Below are 19,306 nucleotides of genomic sequence, written 5' to 3' on the forward strand. Positions count from 1 at the left end.
GCTACCAGAGACTAAGAGAGACGCATCAATTTGAGTCATATCTGTGGTATGATTATTTTTTTTCTTTATTTAAAGTTTTTTCCTTATTTTAAAAGTCAAATCTTTACAAAATCATTGATTATATTCTTATTACGTACTTAAAACTTTTAAAAATTTGATATTTCTTTAATTTTTCTTATTTTAACGTTTTTAGATTTATTTCTAGATTTTTCAAATCTTCTAAAAATCAAATTTAGTTGATTTAGAATTTTTAAACTAATGGAAAAAGTATTGGTAGTCATTAATTATAATGACTTCTAATGATTTTTTATCTAAATCAGAAACTTTTAATGAAGGACGAAAATTTCAAACAACATTTTCAAGGCCCTTCGCACTTTTAATAAATTATAGATAAAGACTTTGGAGTTTATATATATATTATAGATAATTGATAATTTCATTACCATTTAAAAAAAATTCTATATCTCAGCCCTATATTGTTCTTTGACTAGCTGTCTTCCATTGACCGAAGATTTCATTCTGGCCAACTAGTCAAATTTCAAGATTTTGGAACATATCGAAAATAACATGATTTATAAAATCTCTTAACATAGAAAAATAATCATTGTTATTACTGAATGTGATACTATATAATGTTGCAATAAGAAGCACACTAAAACAACCAAATCAAAAATTTAAAAAAAAAAAAAAAAATTCTCTAAGGCAATATGGACAAGGCTTCAAGGACTCATGTGTTTTTGGTCGTCACCTTCTTGATCATTTCATGTGGTCATTGTATATCTCTATTTTCTCTCTCTTTCTATGATGAAAATTATATAACTAGGTAGCTCGATCCTCCAAAAATATATCGAGGAATTAATATCTCTTTGTTATTTACAAAAATGAAAAAAAAAAAAAAAAAAAACTTTCAGATCTCTCTGTATAGAAATAAAAATCTCTGGTTAAAAGGTCACATAAAAAAAATAACCTATAAAACCAGTTCTCTCAAATTTCTCGATATACTAACGAGTTTGTTCATAATTTTTAGGTTTGGTGATAGGAAATCAGTGTAAGCTTAGAGACGATTGTCATATCTCATGTGATGGTCAATTTGGGATTCCAACTTGTGTTAATGGGTTTTGTGTATGTTTAGCGCCAAAGACATACTCCCCCAATTTCAGAGGTACCTGATAATTCATGATAATATTTTTTTGCTTACTTATCGAACATGTTTATTCAAGAACGAACTAATTAATTTTGCGATCTTATAGGGGTGTAAGAGGAATGTATTTAATTAATTACTTGACAAATTAAATGATTGTTCTAGCAGTTTCATGTACTTACATACATACGTACATACATATATATGTATTTGTGTATGTGTGTATGTATGCGTATACTAATAATTTTTTGATCTACCATGTAGATGTGAAGACAGGAGAGACATGTAAGAATAGTGCAGATTGTAAATGTAAAGTTGGGTTCCCATTTTGTATTGGAGGAACTTGCCAATGTATTTAATTAAAACAAGACATATATACTCCATTCATCATAGATGGAGCTTTTGGATTATATTTTAAGGAGCATCAATAATGTATAATTAATGTTTACTTTAATTATGGCAATAAAGTTTACTTGTCATTGTTGCATATGTATTTATTTGACAAAGTTTTTCATGATTAGGCAATACACTATCAAAAAATGTAGAACTAGTTACGGAATTTATCGATAATTCTCAGCTAATTCTTCGCTCATTTGTAGCTAGACAGCTAGAGGCGGTGGTGGACTCAATTTAAGGATAATGGGCGCTTAAAAAATTAAAAGCTGAGAAAAAATTTTAAATGACCACAATGTCGTTCAAACCCAAGTCAACGTTTCTAGTGAAATATTTTAAGATCAACCTAAATGTCAGTGCACCCAATCAACTTTTTGTTAGAGTTGGTGCTTTTATATACTTTATACATATTTTCGTATGTTTTCTACGTAATTATATCTATTTTGCGTCGAGTTTAGTGGGTGTCAGAGCACCCCAAACGTAGGTTCGCCCCTGACTAAATGGGATTAACATGGAATTTTTTGTTGGGGTGTTAATTGTTAGTTGAGATCAAGTTAAAGTGTCTAGATATGCATTCTCAATGTTGGAATGCTTACTTTCCAGCTGCGGTCAAATTTAAATATTTGTTCAAGTACTATGTCCATTAAAAAATATTATATTGTTTGAACATTAGATAACATGTGAACCATCAACAAAGAGAGCAAATATTCAAGATTTGGCAGAGTAGAGGACATAAACAAGGCCACTAACCTCAAAACCTTAATCTATCACGTGCTACTAGTTTCAGCGGTTCGATGAAGTCAGGCATACTACTCTTTGATAATCGAGAAATCTTCGAAGGCTAGTGACATATGAGTTGAAACTCGATGGATAATGGGACAGTCCCTCCCCTCTTCATTTAAGTATTAGTCTTTTATTTGATGTAGGAATTGAACTTATGAAACGCGCCTAATTCACACAATAGAAGTTGCGGTCTTAAATTACTAGTAGAACAAAGCCTTGCAGTCATCTTTATCAGAGTACATGGTAAATGTCACCCGGAGAAGCTTATTAAGGAAAAGAAAGGTTGATTTGGATTTGAAAGAATTAAATATAACAAGACATTGAAATCCCCATTTTTAAAATAAATTTGTGGATTATACCAAGCAAATTACTTCTTTAAATTTGAATAGACATGAAAATATTATAAAAATAAAAATCTATATCTATATATTATAAATAGCAAGAAAGTCTTGCATGGATAGATGCCAAGTGGCTAAATAGGATAATGTCATGTGGTACTTTTTAGGACAAATTAGTTAGGTTAGATACTTTTTAGGACAAATTAGTTAGGTTAGGTGAAGTTAGTTGTTACATTTTTCTAATGTAAAATTAAAAACAATAAATATTTTCTATATCAAATAAAAAAAATTAGGAAGTTACAACATAAGAAAAAACGTGCACATATTATTTAATAGATTTATAGAGAACATTTTAAATTATTAGAAGTTAACAGATTTTTATATCTACTATTAAACATAAAAATAATTTTTAATTGAATTAACAGATTTTTATATCTACTATTAACAAGGAAGGGGCCATGTGTTTTCCTTTTTATGATTGTAATATCAAAAACTCAAATATCTTTTTTTTGAAAATAAAGAAAATCTAAAAAAGAAAAAAACCTAACAAAACCTCCTAATGCACGTCACAATTTCTGTTCCCATTTTTCGGACACATATCCCACACAACCACTTAATATTTTTTTATTTTTTATTTTTAAAAGTAAAAAGATAAAACAATTAAAAGATCAAAATCAAATTTAAATAACCTAAATATAATTATCAAAAAAAATATAAATATCCCCACATTCATAATTTTTAATGAACTAGAAGTGATTGCAAATTAGTATCTCAAATTTGAAATGAGTAATGGTTATGTGTAAAGTAAGTATTTCAATTTATTATTTTACCAATGGTTTAAAAAATATAAAATATAAAAAAATTCAAAAACTTAATAACTCAAACACTAACAATCCATACATCCTAATCCCCACAACCTCAATTCACTAGCACTTATTTTTGTTCTTCAATTTTCCTGCACCCTAAAAATACTACACATAATTCAAATAATATACTAGAGAGGAAAACTAATAAAAATCTTATATTGAAAAATTTACATCTAGGGAAATTGATATAATCTCGGGTAATTATAATTTGAAAAATAAAATACAATAGGAAAATAATGATCAATAAACAAAGTAAATAAATAATCCTCAATAAATACTATCCACAAAAGTACATGTTGAATATTTGTAAATATATTATAGATATTTTACTATGAAATATTTTTGAATTAGGCTTTTAAATTCAAAGCAGTTATAACTGATATGGTTTTTCTCTCTTCTTTTCTCACCTTTTAAGCTGAGAAAATATAAAATTATCCCACCTCAACACCACGTTTCTATTCTCGCAAATACAGTTTCCACGATCCATAACATCAATTTTGTACAGAAACTCTCGACTTTCTCTCTGCCTCGACCCAATTCAGTTTTCACGACCCCTTTCTCTGATCATTTGCCTATTTATAAGTTCAGTCATTTGAAATTGTCATCTTTAAGATTTCTTTCTTTCACCTGCATTTGCAAATCCTCCTCCACCATCCTTACAAGCTCCAATTTTTTCAGGTAAGTTGCTCGATTTTTTTTTGTTTGTTCTATCTTTTTGCATATCTAGATTAATCTTTATTCATCAAAATAGGACTATAATTTTTCTTTTCTCCTGTTTACGGCTAGGATGACTTGGCCTTTTTCTAAGTAGTACTTGACATAACAGAATAAGGATGCAAATTTTAAAATTGTGGTCTGTAAAGTTTTCTTCTTTTTCAAATTGTGTATCAATGGGTTTTTGAAAAAAACTATTATTGTATCATATCATAAGTTTATTTTTCACCTTTTGAGTTTAAAAGACTCAAATCAAACTAAAGAGAATGAAAACTGACAATTTAGAAAGAGTGAATAGTTTTTTCTCAATTCTTGACAAATGCAACTGAAGAGAATAAAGACGGCGATTTTAGTGTGAAACTTAAGCCGTTCAAATTCAAAAGATCAAAATCTTAGACAAAAAATAGAGTAGAAATTTGAAGTCGATCTCTTTCTAAGGTCAACTGTGTTCTCTGCCTCTAACTTGGTTAGGCTTTTTCAAATTCTATAGTCGAAGACAATAATTAAGATCCCCAACTGATGCCAGACACCAGGCTTTGTTGATAATTCAAAAATTAGCCATGAATTATCTAAGTGCGTCTATTATTAAATACTCAATTGTTCAATGGAAAAGATTGAGGAAGATCATTAGAAAATGATTGTGTTATTTGCAGTATTATATATAGATTTTCAATATATGTGTCTCTCTTATTTTATCATTTAGGTGTTGCTGGCATTTGATGTTAGATGTGTACTTAAGATGTGTACTTAAAGGCGAGATTGTTTAGAAAAGTTGAAATCACCTTGCCGTCCAAATAGTTATGGAATCAGTGAACTAGCAAAGATCTATATTAAGTTGATGATATGTATAATTGCATTAACATTTGCAAGTATACTATCACTTTGTTGGAGCATTTAAAAATTTACTATATTCAAAAAATATTTTACTGACCGTTAATGAAATATTGAGATACAAGAATTTGTACAGAATATGAATGTTAAAACATTTTCAACAGACTGAGTGTTGTATATTGTAATCATTTCACTAGAACACATTTTTCGTTAGAAGACCACTTCAGATTTTAATTGATTCATTTTGAATTGTCTAAGTTTTTGTATTGTGGGTGAAGATAAGGTGGAACTACATGGCTAGAGAGCGCTTAATCAATTTATTTTCTTATATAAATTGTTAATTTTTTTGTCAGAGGTGACACAATTTTTCCTGATCATTCAAATTCAAATTTCAGTTACTGCATTCTTCTGTATTTTATATTACCTTTTGCTATAATTCATTGATGAATTAATACGCAGTACATAATTGTATAGGGTGTCATATATTAAATTTATGCATTTACCAATACAATTACCAACTTTCAGATTTTAATTTTTTGTTTGGAAATTAAGATTTTCTGATTAAAAATTTCATATTGAATTCACACATTTTCCAGTACAAACACCACTACATTTTAGTAAAATCAATCAACTTACTGAAACACCTTCTTGCTCAAAGAATTGTCTAAACGAAATGAAAATAAAAACATCATTACTTAATATATCAACTCTTTTAACCTTTGGCTTCTGATTTTCGGTTATCTCCATCACAAAAAAAAGTAGATATATTATAGTAGTAGGCTTCATCTAGAATTGGTTATCATGGAATATTTTTCATAAGCGTTCACATGATATAAACCATGTCATCTTCAATATCAATTCAGCAAACATAATATCCTTTTTTCTTCATTTTAACTTTACCATAAAATGTAAAAGGATATGTTTTGTGAGGAAAGGTGCATGTTATTTTTCAGGTTCTTTGATAGGATTAATTGTCCTTTTCTCTGGACCAATCAATTTCAAGGTACTTGAAGAAGTTTTGAAATTGGAAGGAGCTCATGTAAGCTTTTACACGTACGATTGTCTTGCTCTTGCGTTTGGGATGCATTTTCAATTATTCTTACGTTTGTTTAATTGACATAATTTCATTTTATTACCTTTTCTCATTTACTTCAAAAATCATTGAAAATTGACTTAAGCATTTAAGATAGTGCACCACAACACATGTTGGATGTTGTGTTATTGAAAAATATTGTCTGTATTGTGATAATTTTGCAAATATAGCTCAGTTTTTTGTACTTTGAAGAATGGAGGATATAACTCTGCTCATCTCCATTTAAAAAATGCTTATATACTATAACATTTAAATTTATCATTTGTCTATAATTTATTCATTACATGATTATCCCATTGGGCCATTTGTTTATTTGTTACAGTAAGGTATTAAAATATTTTAAAAATTTAAAGATCTGTTAGTTTAAAATTTAAGAAGACTATGACATAGTTCGTCATAATTGGTAGTTCACATCAGTTCCAGCTTTAATGCAATACAATAGGTAAATACTATTGAAAATGAAGTCCTAAACATTAAATTCAACATTTCATTTTGCATACTCAAGTTATGATTTTGGGATTTCTCTCTGATGAAAAAATATAATTTAATGATAACAGAACAGTCTTAGTATATTAATGATAACATAATAGTCTTTTTTCTAAAATAGTTTGTTTATTTAGAGTCACATATTAATGTACTATATTTGAAGTGTTTTGTGATGTTTCGTCCTTTTTCATGATGTCAATTTTCTCAAGGAATGGCAAGTCTCATCATCGACTCATTGGCATGTGTATTTGCATGAGCATTGTACTTTCATGTATAGATCCTTGACAATTTAATATCTATACTTAAAATATTTAACAATTATTTAAAAGTTAATCCCTTTATTTTTATCCTTGCAAGACAATTGGACTATGGATCGTATTACCTCTCTACTGGCTTAAGATGATGGTTAGTGCTTGACCCATCTAAATTGATTAAAAAAATATGATATATTACCCAACTTTCAAAGGCTGAAGATTGATGTTTAAGAAATTATGTTCGATTTATAGTGCATATATTGATTTTTCAATGTATAAAGTTTTATGATGTCAAGTTCGGACTAAAAATGTTAATTTGGAGATCTTCATGTTGTCATATTCTTATTTTATTTATATAATTAAATAATTTTCATAGATGTCTTCATCTCACCCACAACATAAGCGTGTGTGAAAGCCCATTTGTTCTTGCTAATAATCGAAAAGAAAGTTGTCTGCTCAAAAAAAGGCTTGAACAATGGATAACAGAACTTTATGCCACACTTACACCTTACTCTTATAGTATAATATTCTTCTTATGGTCAGGGGCAGCGAGACCTGAGAGAAGGGTTAAAGAATCGAAGGGAATAAATAATATGAAGTGCGGCTATCTCCTTTTGCCGCACAACATCAGTTTACCACATAATATTTGTGGTTCACTTCATCACACTCTCGATTAACAACAGAAGGAGATATGACATTTATATGAAAATGTAGTGCTACTTTTAATATGTATGTATATTTCAAATCATATAGTACATTGATCAGTTTCCAATTCAAATTGTTTACTTCTTATTTAATTCTATGACACTGCTTTTTTTCGTTGTGTTTTCTCTTCTCTCTGTCTATTTTATGTTCTTATTCTAATATAAAGTCTTCTTAAAGCGTTATATTAAAGTTATAGCGTAAGGAAAGAGTTTGATGAAATTTGTTGATTTCAAAGGAATGTTGGTATATTATTCTTGAAATAAATCTATTGAAAGACAACTTCATGACTTAATAAAAGATCTTACTTAGATGATGTTGAGGTCTTTACACAATTCTATTTTCAAGCGTTTGTATTTTGATTGGGGGTCATCTTTATCAACTTTTGCTTTCTTACAGGTGATAACAATATTCTTAGAAATACATATTTTGCATACACATATTTGTATTTTTTTTTAATCTTTTAACTTTGAAATAATCCACGCACCGTTCGGGGATAGATACTAGAAAGCCACATGGCAGTTTTTAGTACAAGGTTATAACATTATAATAAAAATTATAATTAAAATATAAGATATTATATTTAAAAATTATCATTAGCTTGAAATTAGGAAAATAAGCTTATCCCTTTTAAATATAATTTAAAATATATTCAAATATTAAATAAATATAAAATATTAGCCTAAATAATAATAATAATAATAATAATAACAACAACAACAACATTAGTATTAGTACACGTTTAAACACACACAAAAAAAATAGTAGTACACGTAGTAGCACTACTTTTAATTTCTAAAAATATAGTAATAGAATATTATAACAACAACAACAATAATAATAATAAACAGTAATAGCAATAGTAGCAAGATTAATAATAATAATAATAATAATAATAATAATAATAATAATAATAATAATAATAATAAAGCAACAACAGTAATAATATAATAATTAGAAAAAACTACTTGATAATTTTAAAATAATAAATAACAATATTGTAATAAAAGTTTTGAATTACAACATTAGAGATTTGCATTTAAAAGTATTAATATTTTTTTCAAGGTTACTATTAACTTGAAATTAGGGACGTGACATTGAAGAGTTCTAAATTAACTATTACTATTCATAAACTTATCCCTTCCAAATATTATTTAAAATATATTTAATTAAATAAAATATAAAATATTAATCTAAATAATAATAATAATAATGTATGATGATAATAACAGTGGTAGCAGTAGTATACGTTTAACCAAAAAATGTAGCAGTACACATAGTAGCAGTAGCAGTGCTTTTAATCTTTTTTAAAAAAATGTATAATAATAATAATAATAATAATAATAATAATAATTTAAAAAATTAATAGTAATAGTAGTAGTACGTAATAGTTGTAGTAACAATTTAATCGAACTCTTATTATTGTTTAACTAATTCGATAAATATTAGTTATTTTATTATTTTTGAATTTGAATTGGAGATAAAATATCTTCTCAACGATAAACTTAGAATTTAAAAAAAAAAAAAAAACTTAGATTTTTTTTATAAAAAATATTAGATTTATTAATTAATAATGCATGTTACACAAGTTCTTGCTGCACAAAATGAATAGAATCATTAATATGAAAAGAGTTATTATTTTAATCAGACAAAAAAAATTGAAAGATAAAGAATTACAATTCTGAATTTAAATAATAATAGTAGTAGTATATTAGAATCTTGAATTTAAACTTAAGATAATCATGATATTTTTAAATCTTATCTTTATAACAAATTCATATCATATTCAATTTTGAATTTGAATTTTAGTTTGCATGTATATCCAACTTTGTGGTGATAATCATGATATTTTAAAATCTCATTTTTCTAACAAACTCATATCACATTCAATTTTGAATTTTAGTTTGCATGTATATCCAACTTGACCTCTTATATATATATACACCTTGAGTGAGACACATATTAGTGTAAACTTTATTCTTCTCTTTTAGTTATTTATCATTTTCAAATTTAAATTTTATTTATGTGAGAGAATATTCTATGATCATTTTATTCTCAAAGATATTGATTAGTCTTTCTTTTTACGTGTCTTAGTACTATTTTGTTGCATACATTGAATGTAATTAATATATTTTATTTATAGTAGTTTGTACAAATTACTAATTACTAGCTCCCAATGAATTACATATTGAAATTGTTCAATCTCTATCAAAGCTTTGTTTTCAATCTTTTGATCTATACATCAAGTAAGTCATTAATATCCTATATAAAGTTAATGATTTATATGAACAGTCATTTAATTCCACACTAAGAAATAAAAATTAAGTTTAGTATTATAATTTTTAATACACTTATATAGTAATATATATTTTTTTGGTCTCAAAGAATTTCTATCATGGATAAAAAAGTTATAAATAATGTCCGTCATATTTCTTCATATAATTATTAAGATACGTTGTTCATGCTTAACTTAGCTTTCTAATAGTTTTAGCGCTATTTGTAAAATATGATATATTTATGTTTTCCGCAAATATACTTACCATGGATAATAAGTAAAAAAAAAACTCTAAAACATTTGTATATCTATATTATACAAAATAATAGAATGAGTTGGAATAGGGTGATGAATATTGTGGTTGGAAAGGAGAGGACGGAGGATTGTGATGGGTGGGGGTAGGAATTTTTTTAAAATATTTTTGATGAGAAGTATAATAAATTGTATGTGATTAATTAGTTTTAATTGAAAGAAAAATTTTAAACTTTGGAATAAGAAGGTTTGAAATTCGTTCCTTCATATACTTTTAGTGTAATTGTTGTTTTGAATTAACAGACAGAAAAGGGTAAAATATGAAATGAAAGATAAAAAATGTAATCACATATCTTAATTGGTTATAAATATACAAAATAATAATTATTTAATATTTTACATTTGTTATTTTTTATAATCATCAATAAAATTTAATAAAAATACGAATTTCATTCTTTTCATATCAAAACATCTAAAATAATAGTAATTCTTACTCAATATGAACGATTAATTACAATTCTACTATTAAATAATTTTTTTAATATTTTCTAACTTATTTAAAATATGTTAATTTTTTTAATGATAAAAAAAAATAACTCATATATTATTCAAATTGTAATTTGGTACCTCATGAATCAAAGATGAAGAATGCCTAATCTACTTCAACCGATAGCATTAGACATAGAAGATTAAATACTTTATTTTAAAAAAAAAATTATTATTTTAAATAAATAAGATATTTTCTTTAATAATACTTTTATAGAAAAGTATTCCGCTCATCGCGCGGGTATCTATACTAGTTTTTTTAAATCTAGTATAGACTAGTTTAATGTTTTAATTTTGTTTTCTTACAACATAATCAGCGAAGGAGATAAATAACATGAAAAACTAAGCTTTTTTTTTTAGGGGGTGGGGGTGGGGGTGGGGGAAGGGGGTTGATAGGACCCCATATAATTTAGATGAATAATTGACATTTCATTACAATTTAAATTTATTTCTATTATCTTACCCCTATATCATTCTTTGGCTAGTTGCCAATGAAAGAATTCATTTTAGCCAACTAACCAAATTTCAAGATTTTGGAAATAACATGATTATATAAAATCACTTTCTAAGTATAAAAATAGGTAGGTTATTAATTTAGATACTATATAATGTTGCAATAAGAAGCACACTAACATAACCACACGAAAAAAAACTTTTTCTTAGGCAGTATGGACAAGGCTTTAAGAACTTATGTAGTTTTGGTCGTTACCTTCTTGATTATTTCGCATGGTTATGGTATATTTCTATTTTCTCTTTTTTTCTATGATGGAATTTATATAACTAGGCAGCTAGATTCTCCAAAAATGTATCGAGGGATTAAGATCTCTTTGTCATTTGCAAAATGAAAAAAAAAAAAAAAAAAGACTTTTTCAGATTTCTCTGTAAAATAAAGATCTCTTATTAAATAGAGTAACCTATAAAACTAATTCTTTCAAATTTATCGATATACTAACGAGTTTGTTCATAATTTTTAGGTTTGGTGACAAGAAATGAATGTAAGCTTGGAGTAGATTGTAACATCTCATGTGATGGTCAATTTGGGATTCCAACTTGTATTGATGGGGTTTGTGCATGTTTAGCACCAAAGACATACTTCCCCAAATTGAAAGGTACGTAATAATTCATGACAATATTTTTTTATTTATTTATCGAACACGTGAAGGAGAGTCTTGGAGTAACTGGTAAAGTTGTTGTCATGTGACCAAGAGGTCACGGGTTCAAGCCTTGGAAACCCTTCCCCAAACACCACGCACAGCGATAGCTTTAGTGCACTGGGCTGCCCTTTTTTATTTATCGAACACGTCTGTTCAGGATGTGCCGCGATGTAGAAGATTGTCAGTACGTACGTTGTATATTTGGGGATGTAGTTTGTGAAAAAGGGACTTGCGTATGTAAATAATTAAATCAAAAAAAAAAAAACATATATACTCCATTGATCATTTATGCAGGTCTTAGAATTGCATCATTGTATAAGATAATGTTTTTTTTTTTTTTTTTTGGTAAGAGTATAAGAGAATGTTTACTTAAATGGCGATGAAGTTTATTGTCGCATCATGATGAGGAAAACAAAATCTTTCCGCTTTATTTTGGATCGATCTCGAGTTATTTATAAATATAATTCTTGGAGGTGTCAAATAAACAGACTCTGCCTAAAATAATGTGAAATGACAATCGAATGACCGAACTATTTTTGTCTCTTTTTAGAAGAGTTTTTAAGGCAAAATGAGTACAAGAACAATCAACAACAATTCTCATTCCATTAAAAACACAATTACTTTTACAAATGGCTAATATCTTTTGAGTTTGCAATAATCATTCCAACAACACAATTTGCTTAAAAGAATTGCTCTATCTTGAGCTTTGAACAACAACATTTACAGGGAATAGAAGAAGATCATGAACACGAAAACAATCAAAGAATCTGTACAATGTATTGCAGCACAAGTACTATAATCTAACCATCGACCAGTCGAGGATGTTGTTTCTTTTGTCAAAAATATATAATCCTAATGTTGAAAGTAACAAGACGAAGATTGCCATGACAATGTACTTGTGTTGGTGTTGTGTTGTCTGTAACTGAACCTGTGTCTCCTCCGACTTGACAACCATAGAAGGCTCGTCATTTGTCGAAATGGAAGACTTACTGCTTTGATCAGTCGTTTTATCAGGAGTTAATTCGTTGATCACCTGAATCGGAGTACCAACATCTATTAGGATTATTGAATGAAGTCAACCACTCAAACTTGGCCTCGGTTGGCAAGTAAAACGCTCAAACTTTGATACAGTGTCAGTTGAACGCTCCCAACTTACGAAACGATCATCTAGACACCTCCAAAATTTGTGTCTCACATCAGCAGCGTCAAGTGTTCACGAGACACAGTGGGGACGAGTTGTTTAGTTGTCAATTGAGATCAAGTTGAGGTGTCTACATGTGCACTCTCAAAGCTGGAGTGCTTACTTGCCAACGGAGGCCGAGTTTGAGTAGTTGTTTATGTATTATGCCCATTAAAAGATCACGTGAACCATCAATAAATAGAGCAAATATTCAAGATTTAGCAGATTAGATGACATAGAACAAGGTGACTAACCCTCAGAACCTTAATCTATTACGTGCTGCTAGTTTCTGAGGTTCGGTGAGGTCAGGCCTAATGAGCATCTTTAGACTACTCTCCTTTAATAACCGAGAAATCTCTGAGGGCTAGTGTCATATGATTTGGAACTCGGTGGATAATAGTACTGCTCCACCCTTCACTTAAATACCAGGTTTTTGTCTAATGCAGGGCTTGAGTTCGAACCAGTGACACGCACCTAATCTAGACATCACAAGTTGCACAAAGCCTTGAGGCTATCTTTATACTACTTTCTATCAATGGCATAAAGACCATTTTTTTCTTTTTTGTTATGAGCTTGGTAGTCTGTTGAGAAAGGAAGTTTGTATCAGAGTTAACGGTAAATGGCCGCCGGAAGAAGCTTATTGAGAAGAACAAAAAAGCTATCTGCTGGAAGACTAATCCTATATAAGCACAAAACTCTGTGTCTTTGCAAAAGCATAATCATAAGACCATCTCTTTTTTGAAGGGCAAATGGCGGAGGGGATTACAAGGTGGGGAATCGAACCCTCAACAACAAGGTGCAAGTTTCGGTAGACAACCTACTGAACTACTAAGATCCCCCTTAGTCATGAGACCTCAATTCTAACGCAAAGACTAAAAAACATAACATACTAATGTCTTTAAGTGGCATATATTGGAACATAACATCTAGTAAATGCTGAATGACTATACGACAATAAGTACCTGGGAGCTCTTCAGTGAAGATTCTGTTAGCAGTTCACACGAACTGTCTTTAGCGGCAGCGATTGTTGAGGCAACTCTAGAAGATGACAGCCCAATATCATCAACTCCATTCACAAGTACATTTATGGACAGCTGATCCTTTTTTGACTCCAACGTCCTGACCAATGATTTGTTTTCCTTGGCCAAACAAAACATCTGTCGCGTAAAAACAAGTCAGTGCTTACAATCACTTTTAAGTTTTGAATTTCCGTACAAAAAGCAACAGAAAAAAGAAAACTAAAGCACCTGTTTTTGTACTCGCTCCCTTTCTATAGCTAGCTGCATGACTAGATCCATTATAAAGCTGGTTTTTATGTTAATGTCTTTTGCACTTGCAAGTTTCTCAACAGTAGCTTGATTCAAAGAAGTCTCCAATCCTTCAACTCTTGATCTTAGAAACTCTACTTCTTTGGTAAGTTCTAAATTAGCTTCAGATAAAATTAGGCACTGTTCCTCTGCATGCTCAGTCTTGCTTTCGGCTTTTAAGACCTTTTGTTTTAGTTCATCGATTAAAGTTTCCATGTCCCAAATGGCTGAATACAGCATATTCTGTTGTTCTTGGCCTGCTTCTGATGAAGTCTTAGCATTTTGTAGCTGAAGTTCTAATTCTCTAACCTTTTTCTCAAGAATGCTGACCTTTTTAGCATTACTTTCATTACTACTCTTGAGAAAATCCAACTCTTCGTGCAGTTCCAAGTTTGTCTCGGTCAAATGTGCAACCTTTTCCTCTGCGCTTTCAGCCTTGTGTTCTGCAATATCGATGTCTTCTTTTTGAGATTCTACGATACATTCCAGTTCTTTAAGCCGCTCTTCACTTGCTTCATTCAGTTCATTTGCTTTAAGTAATTTAGACTCGGATTCTTTCAACTTATCTTCTAAAAGTTTCAGCCTGTCCCTTAAAGAGGATACTTCGGCATTTTCAGCAGCAAGTTGTTTGTTGCAGCTATTAAGGTTTTGTATGGTAATATCTTTGGCATTTATCTGTCCTATGCAATTATCAATCTTTGATGTGAAATCTTTCTCTCGTTGAAGTGAACCGTTTAAATTGAAGTTAACAACCTGTAGTCGGCTAACCATTTCTCTGGAAATTCCCATGAGTACCTCTGCTGTGTTTTCTGACTCTAAAAACCTACCCCATATAACCTCTGCACCCTCTTCCATGCATAGAGCTACTTGCTCGGTTAACCGGAGTTTCAACTTTAGATCATCTTCATTTTGTTTAAGTAGAGTCAACTTCTTCTCGAGATCAAGCTCTCTTTCAAGTGATTTTTCCAACATTCTTAATATACGTCTTTGCTCAACTGTCTGCATGTGTGGCTTAAATTCTCTTGTTGACGCATTATTAATGTCTGATAAATCCAAACTCATACTATGTCTCCCTGATAATACATGCACCACAAAACGATGTAATGTCTTGACATGTTAGTAAAGAAAGAAACAATCGCGTTCTTGAACCTAATAAGTTTCATAACTTACATTCATTTTTGTCGAAAGCTAATGAAGTCATCTGCAACTTGGCAAGCTGCATCTTCATTTCTAGGACACGCTCCTTTGATTGTCGCAACAACTCTTCGGTATCATGAAATTTATTCTCCATTATCATATGCAACTCACTAAATTCTCTGCACGTAGACATCTTTTGCCTCGCTTCAGTGATAAGGTCTTGAAGAGTGCCTATGAAATTGTCCAGTTGCCTTATCTCAGAGTTTAAAATGGCAGATAAGTGATCCAACGTCAGTACTTTCTCAATTGAGTCAGGAGAAATCTCATCATTCTCGAAAGAAATTGCTTCAACTTCATTTTCGCAGGCCAAGACACGCATCAAAAGATTGTCAAGATTCGTCAATTTCTCATCAGAATATGCAAGGTCCAAATCTACTCTACTCAATATTTCCATCGAACTCCTCATCTTTTCCATGTCCTTGGCTTCACTTGAGTGATTTTCGATCAACAAGGTTTCCATTGCTTGTTGATCGATAATATCAGCAGTACGTACAACCAATTCTTCAATTGCCATTGATCAGCACTTCCGATAAGGCAGCTGCAATGGGAATGGAAGTATCACAAGATGAAAATGCAGGTACATACTAGTTTCCGAAGTTAACAGACCAAATGAATTAAGTAGGAACCTAAGAAGCGAAAGAGATATTGAAGGACTATATAGCAAAGACGGGGTGTTAATAAGCTTATATTCTCGATTTGCCAGCTCTATATTTCCTTTTCCAACAAAAATGATCATCTCCCATGTTGAAGCATTTCAGATTTCTAAGCGAAATAACAAACATAACATGTTCTTAGCCCTCAAATTTGTCTAAAGGTATATTGTTGTATTGTTTAACCCCATAACATCTTCAGTCGATTATTTACAGATAATCAATCTGAATTTTTCACTCATGCGTCAACCGTACCTTCATGACTTTGTTAGGAGTAAGGACTTGAATTTTTCATTGTTCAAATCCTTTCTTTCCTATACATAATCTTTTCACTTTTTCCTCACAAATAAGAAAAACGCTGGTGCAACTGAATATTGAACCAGAACAAAGTGCAACAATCTGTTAGCTTTGTGCTATTTGAGAAGATTCAAATCTCAAAACTTAGGATTAGAGCAAGAAGCCACCTAATTAGCTGTAACTACGAATTACATTAAAGCTAACCAAGTATTTATAGACATCAATTTGCTTATGTTTGTTGAGAATTCGATCATGCAACTTCCATCTGGAATCAATATATACTATATATACATAAAAATAATTTTGATCTCATAGATATACACAGTTTAATCTTACGGCTAAGGGGTTCGGTTAAACCCCTTATGCCCCTAGCTACGCCTACTAACTTCTTCTGTGTCACACGAAACCTAAAATATAATTTAACTTCCTCCGAGCTCAAACACGCAGAAATTGTTGTGTCCATCTCTTGTTTCAATCAAAGTTCAAGGCTTTTCCACAAGAAATTACGTACAAACACTAAACAAGAAAAGTTTTTTCTTTTACCCCTCCCTAGCAGCTCCAGTCCTTTTCCGCTATGAAACACAATCTCAAAGGTTGGATGATGCTTACCATCCGAGCAACTCTCTCTTGCCCTTGAACAAATAATCTCTATATCAACCAAAACACTATAACTACGCAAAATTAGGTAATTCTAAAATACTTCTCCAAACTATGAAGAATTAACCCAAACATAACGTTCATCAACTACTGCCAATTGCCTTACAGAACCAACAAAGCTTCAATTTTTTTTCAACAAGAATTATGTACAAACACTAAACAAGAAACCTTTATATCCACTAAAACACTATACTTACCAAAAAGTAAGTAATTCTCAAACACTTCTCCAAACTATGAAATACGCCAAACATAAATTTCATCAACTACTTCAAATATCCTTAAAGAACCAATAAAGCTTCAATTTTCCAAGATGGGAAACAACAACAACAACATATCCAGTGTAATTCCATGAGTCACGTCTGGGGCGGGTAGTGTGTACGCATATCTTACCCCTACATTGCAAGATAGAAAGGCTGTTTCTAATAAACCCTCAGCTCAAGACCATTAAAGAACAAATAATTCAATTTTTCTAAAAGCGAAACAACAACAACATATTCAGTGTAATCCCACAAATGGGGTCTGGGAAGGGTAGTGCATACACATACGTTACCCCTACCTTGCAAGATAAAGAGACTATTCCGATAAACCCTTAAGCTCAAGACCATTAAAGAACCAATAAAGCTTAAATTTTTCAAGAAGGAAAATAACAACAACCAACATATCAGTGTAATCCCACAAGTGACTTCTGGGGAGGATACTGCGTATGCATACCTTACCCACACCTTGCAAGGTAAATAGACTGTTTCCGATAAACCCTCAACAAGCTCAAGACCATTAAAGAACCGATAAAGCTACAATTTTTCTCAAGAAAAACATAACAAGATTATCACTAAATATCTTTTTGTTTAAAAACATCTCATGGGATTCTCAGTAAATGCTCTCCACACACCATGAAGATAAAATGGCACTCTTTAAATCAACTTTCCTTTTTCATAACTTGATACAGTTAATTTAGAAAGTGGCAAAGAATATAATTTACAAACACTAAATCAAGAAACCTTATATCCACCAAAACACTATAATTGCATAAAAGTAAGTAATTCTCAAGAAATTCATCAAACTAAGCCAAAAATAACTTTCATCAACTATTGCAAATTGCCTTAAAAAACCAATAAAGCTTCAATTTATCAAAAAGCGGAACAACATATACAATGTAATCCCACAAGTGACATCTGAGAAGGATAGTACGTAGACATACTTTACCCCTACCTTACACGGTAGAGAGACTGTTTCCCATAGACCTTCAGATCAAAACCATTAAAGAACCAATAAAGCTTCAAGTTTTCAAAAGTTGAAACAACAACAACATACGTCTGGGGAGGTTAGTGAGTATGCATACCTTACCCCGACTGTTTCCGATAGACCCTCAGCTCAAGACCATTAAAAACCCCAATAAAGCTTCAATTATTTTCAAGAAAGGAACACAACAAGATTTTCATTACATACCTTTTTGTTAGAGATTCCTAAGTTACTTCAGACTGCCTTAAAGAACCAATGACGCTTAAATTTTTCAAGAAGGGAAACAACAACAACATAAACAGTTTAATTCCACAAGTGACTCAGAAGGATGGTACGTACACATACTTTACCACTACCTTACAAGTTACAGAGACTGTTTCTGGTAGACCATTAGAAGAACCAATAAAGCCTCAATTTTCAAGAATGGAAACAACAAGAACAAAAATATATTCAGTGTAATTTCACGAGGGATGTTTGGGGAGGGTAGTAGGTACACACCTTTCCCCTACCTTGCAAGAAGCAAAACAACAACATATTCAGTATAATTTTATAGGCGAGGTCCGAGAAGGATAATAGTACACAGACCTTACACCTATCTTACAAAGTAAAAGGTTGTTTTCGTTATACTCTCAGCTAAAGATCATTAAAGAACCATTAAAGCTTCAATTATTTTCAAGAAAGAAACATAACAAGATTTTCACTACATACCTTTTTCATATCATGAAGATAAAATTGCTCTCGTTCAGCTAACTTTCCTTTTTCATAACTTGAACACTTAATTTAGAAAGTGGCAAAGAATTTTGTTTTGTGTGATCTACATGAGACTAGAAAATGGGTCAACCTTAAGATACTTTGGCTCATGAGTTGGTTGGTGGCTAAAGTGTTACTTAACGTGGGTCCCATATCATTCAGACAACCAATGGTATCTCACCACGTCAGCAACATGAGAAA

The 19,306-nt window shown here is 30.5% G+C and overlaps 1 protein-coding gene across 1 annotated transcript; it reads right to left on the reverse strand.

Annotated features, from left to right (window-relative positions):
• Nucleotides 1–12,401: 12,401 nt before the first annotated feature.
• Nucleotides 12,402–19,306, reverse strand: LOC107847822 (WPP domain-interacting tail-anchored protein 2; the record flags this gene model as incomplete). Its single annotated transcript, XM_016692337.2, is given in 5 exon segments — nucleotides 12,402–12,861; nucleotides 13,971–14,165; nucleotides 14,256–15,388; nucleotides 15,486–16,050; nucleotides 19,064–19,306. Coding segments are annotated over 4 exon segments (2,109 nt in total). The 3' UTR covers nucleotides 12,402–12,621.

This window comes from Capsicum annuum, chromosome 11 (assembly GCF_002878395.1).
Source record: "Capsicum annuum cultivar UCD-10X-F1 chromosome 11, UCD10Xv1.1, whole genome shotgun sequence".
Lineage (NCBI taxonomy): Eukaryota > Viridiplantae > Streptophyta > Magnoliopsida > Solanales > Solanaceae > Capsicum > Capsicum annuum.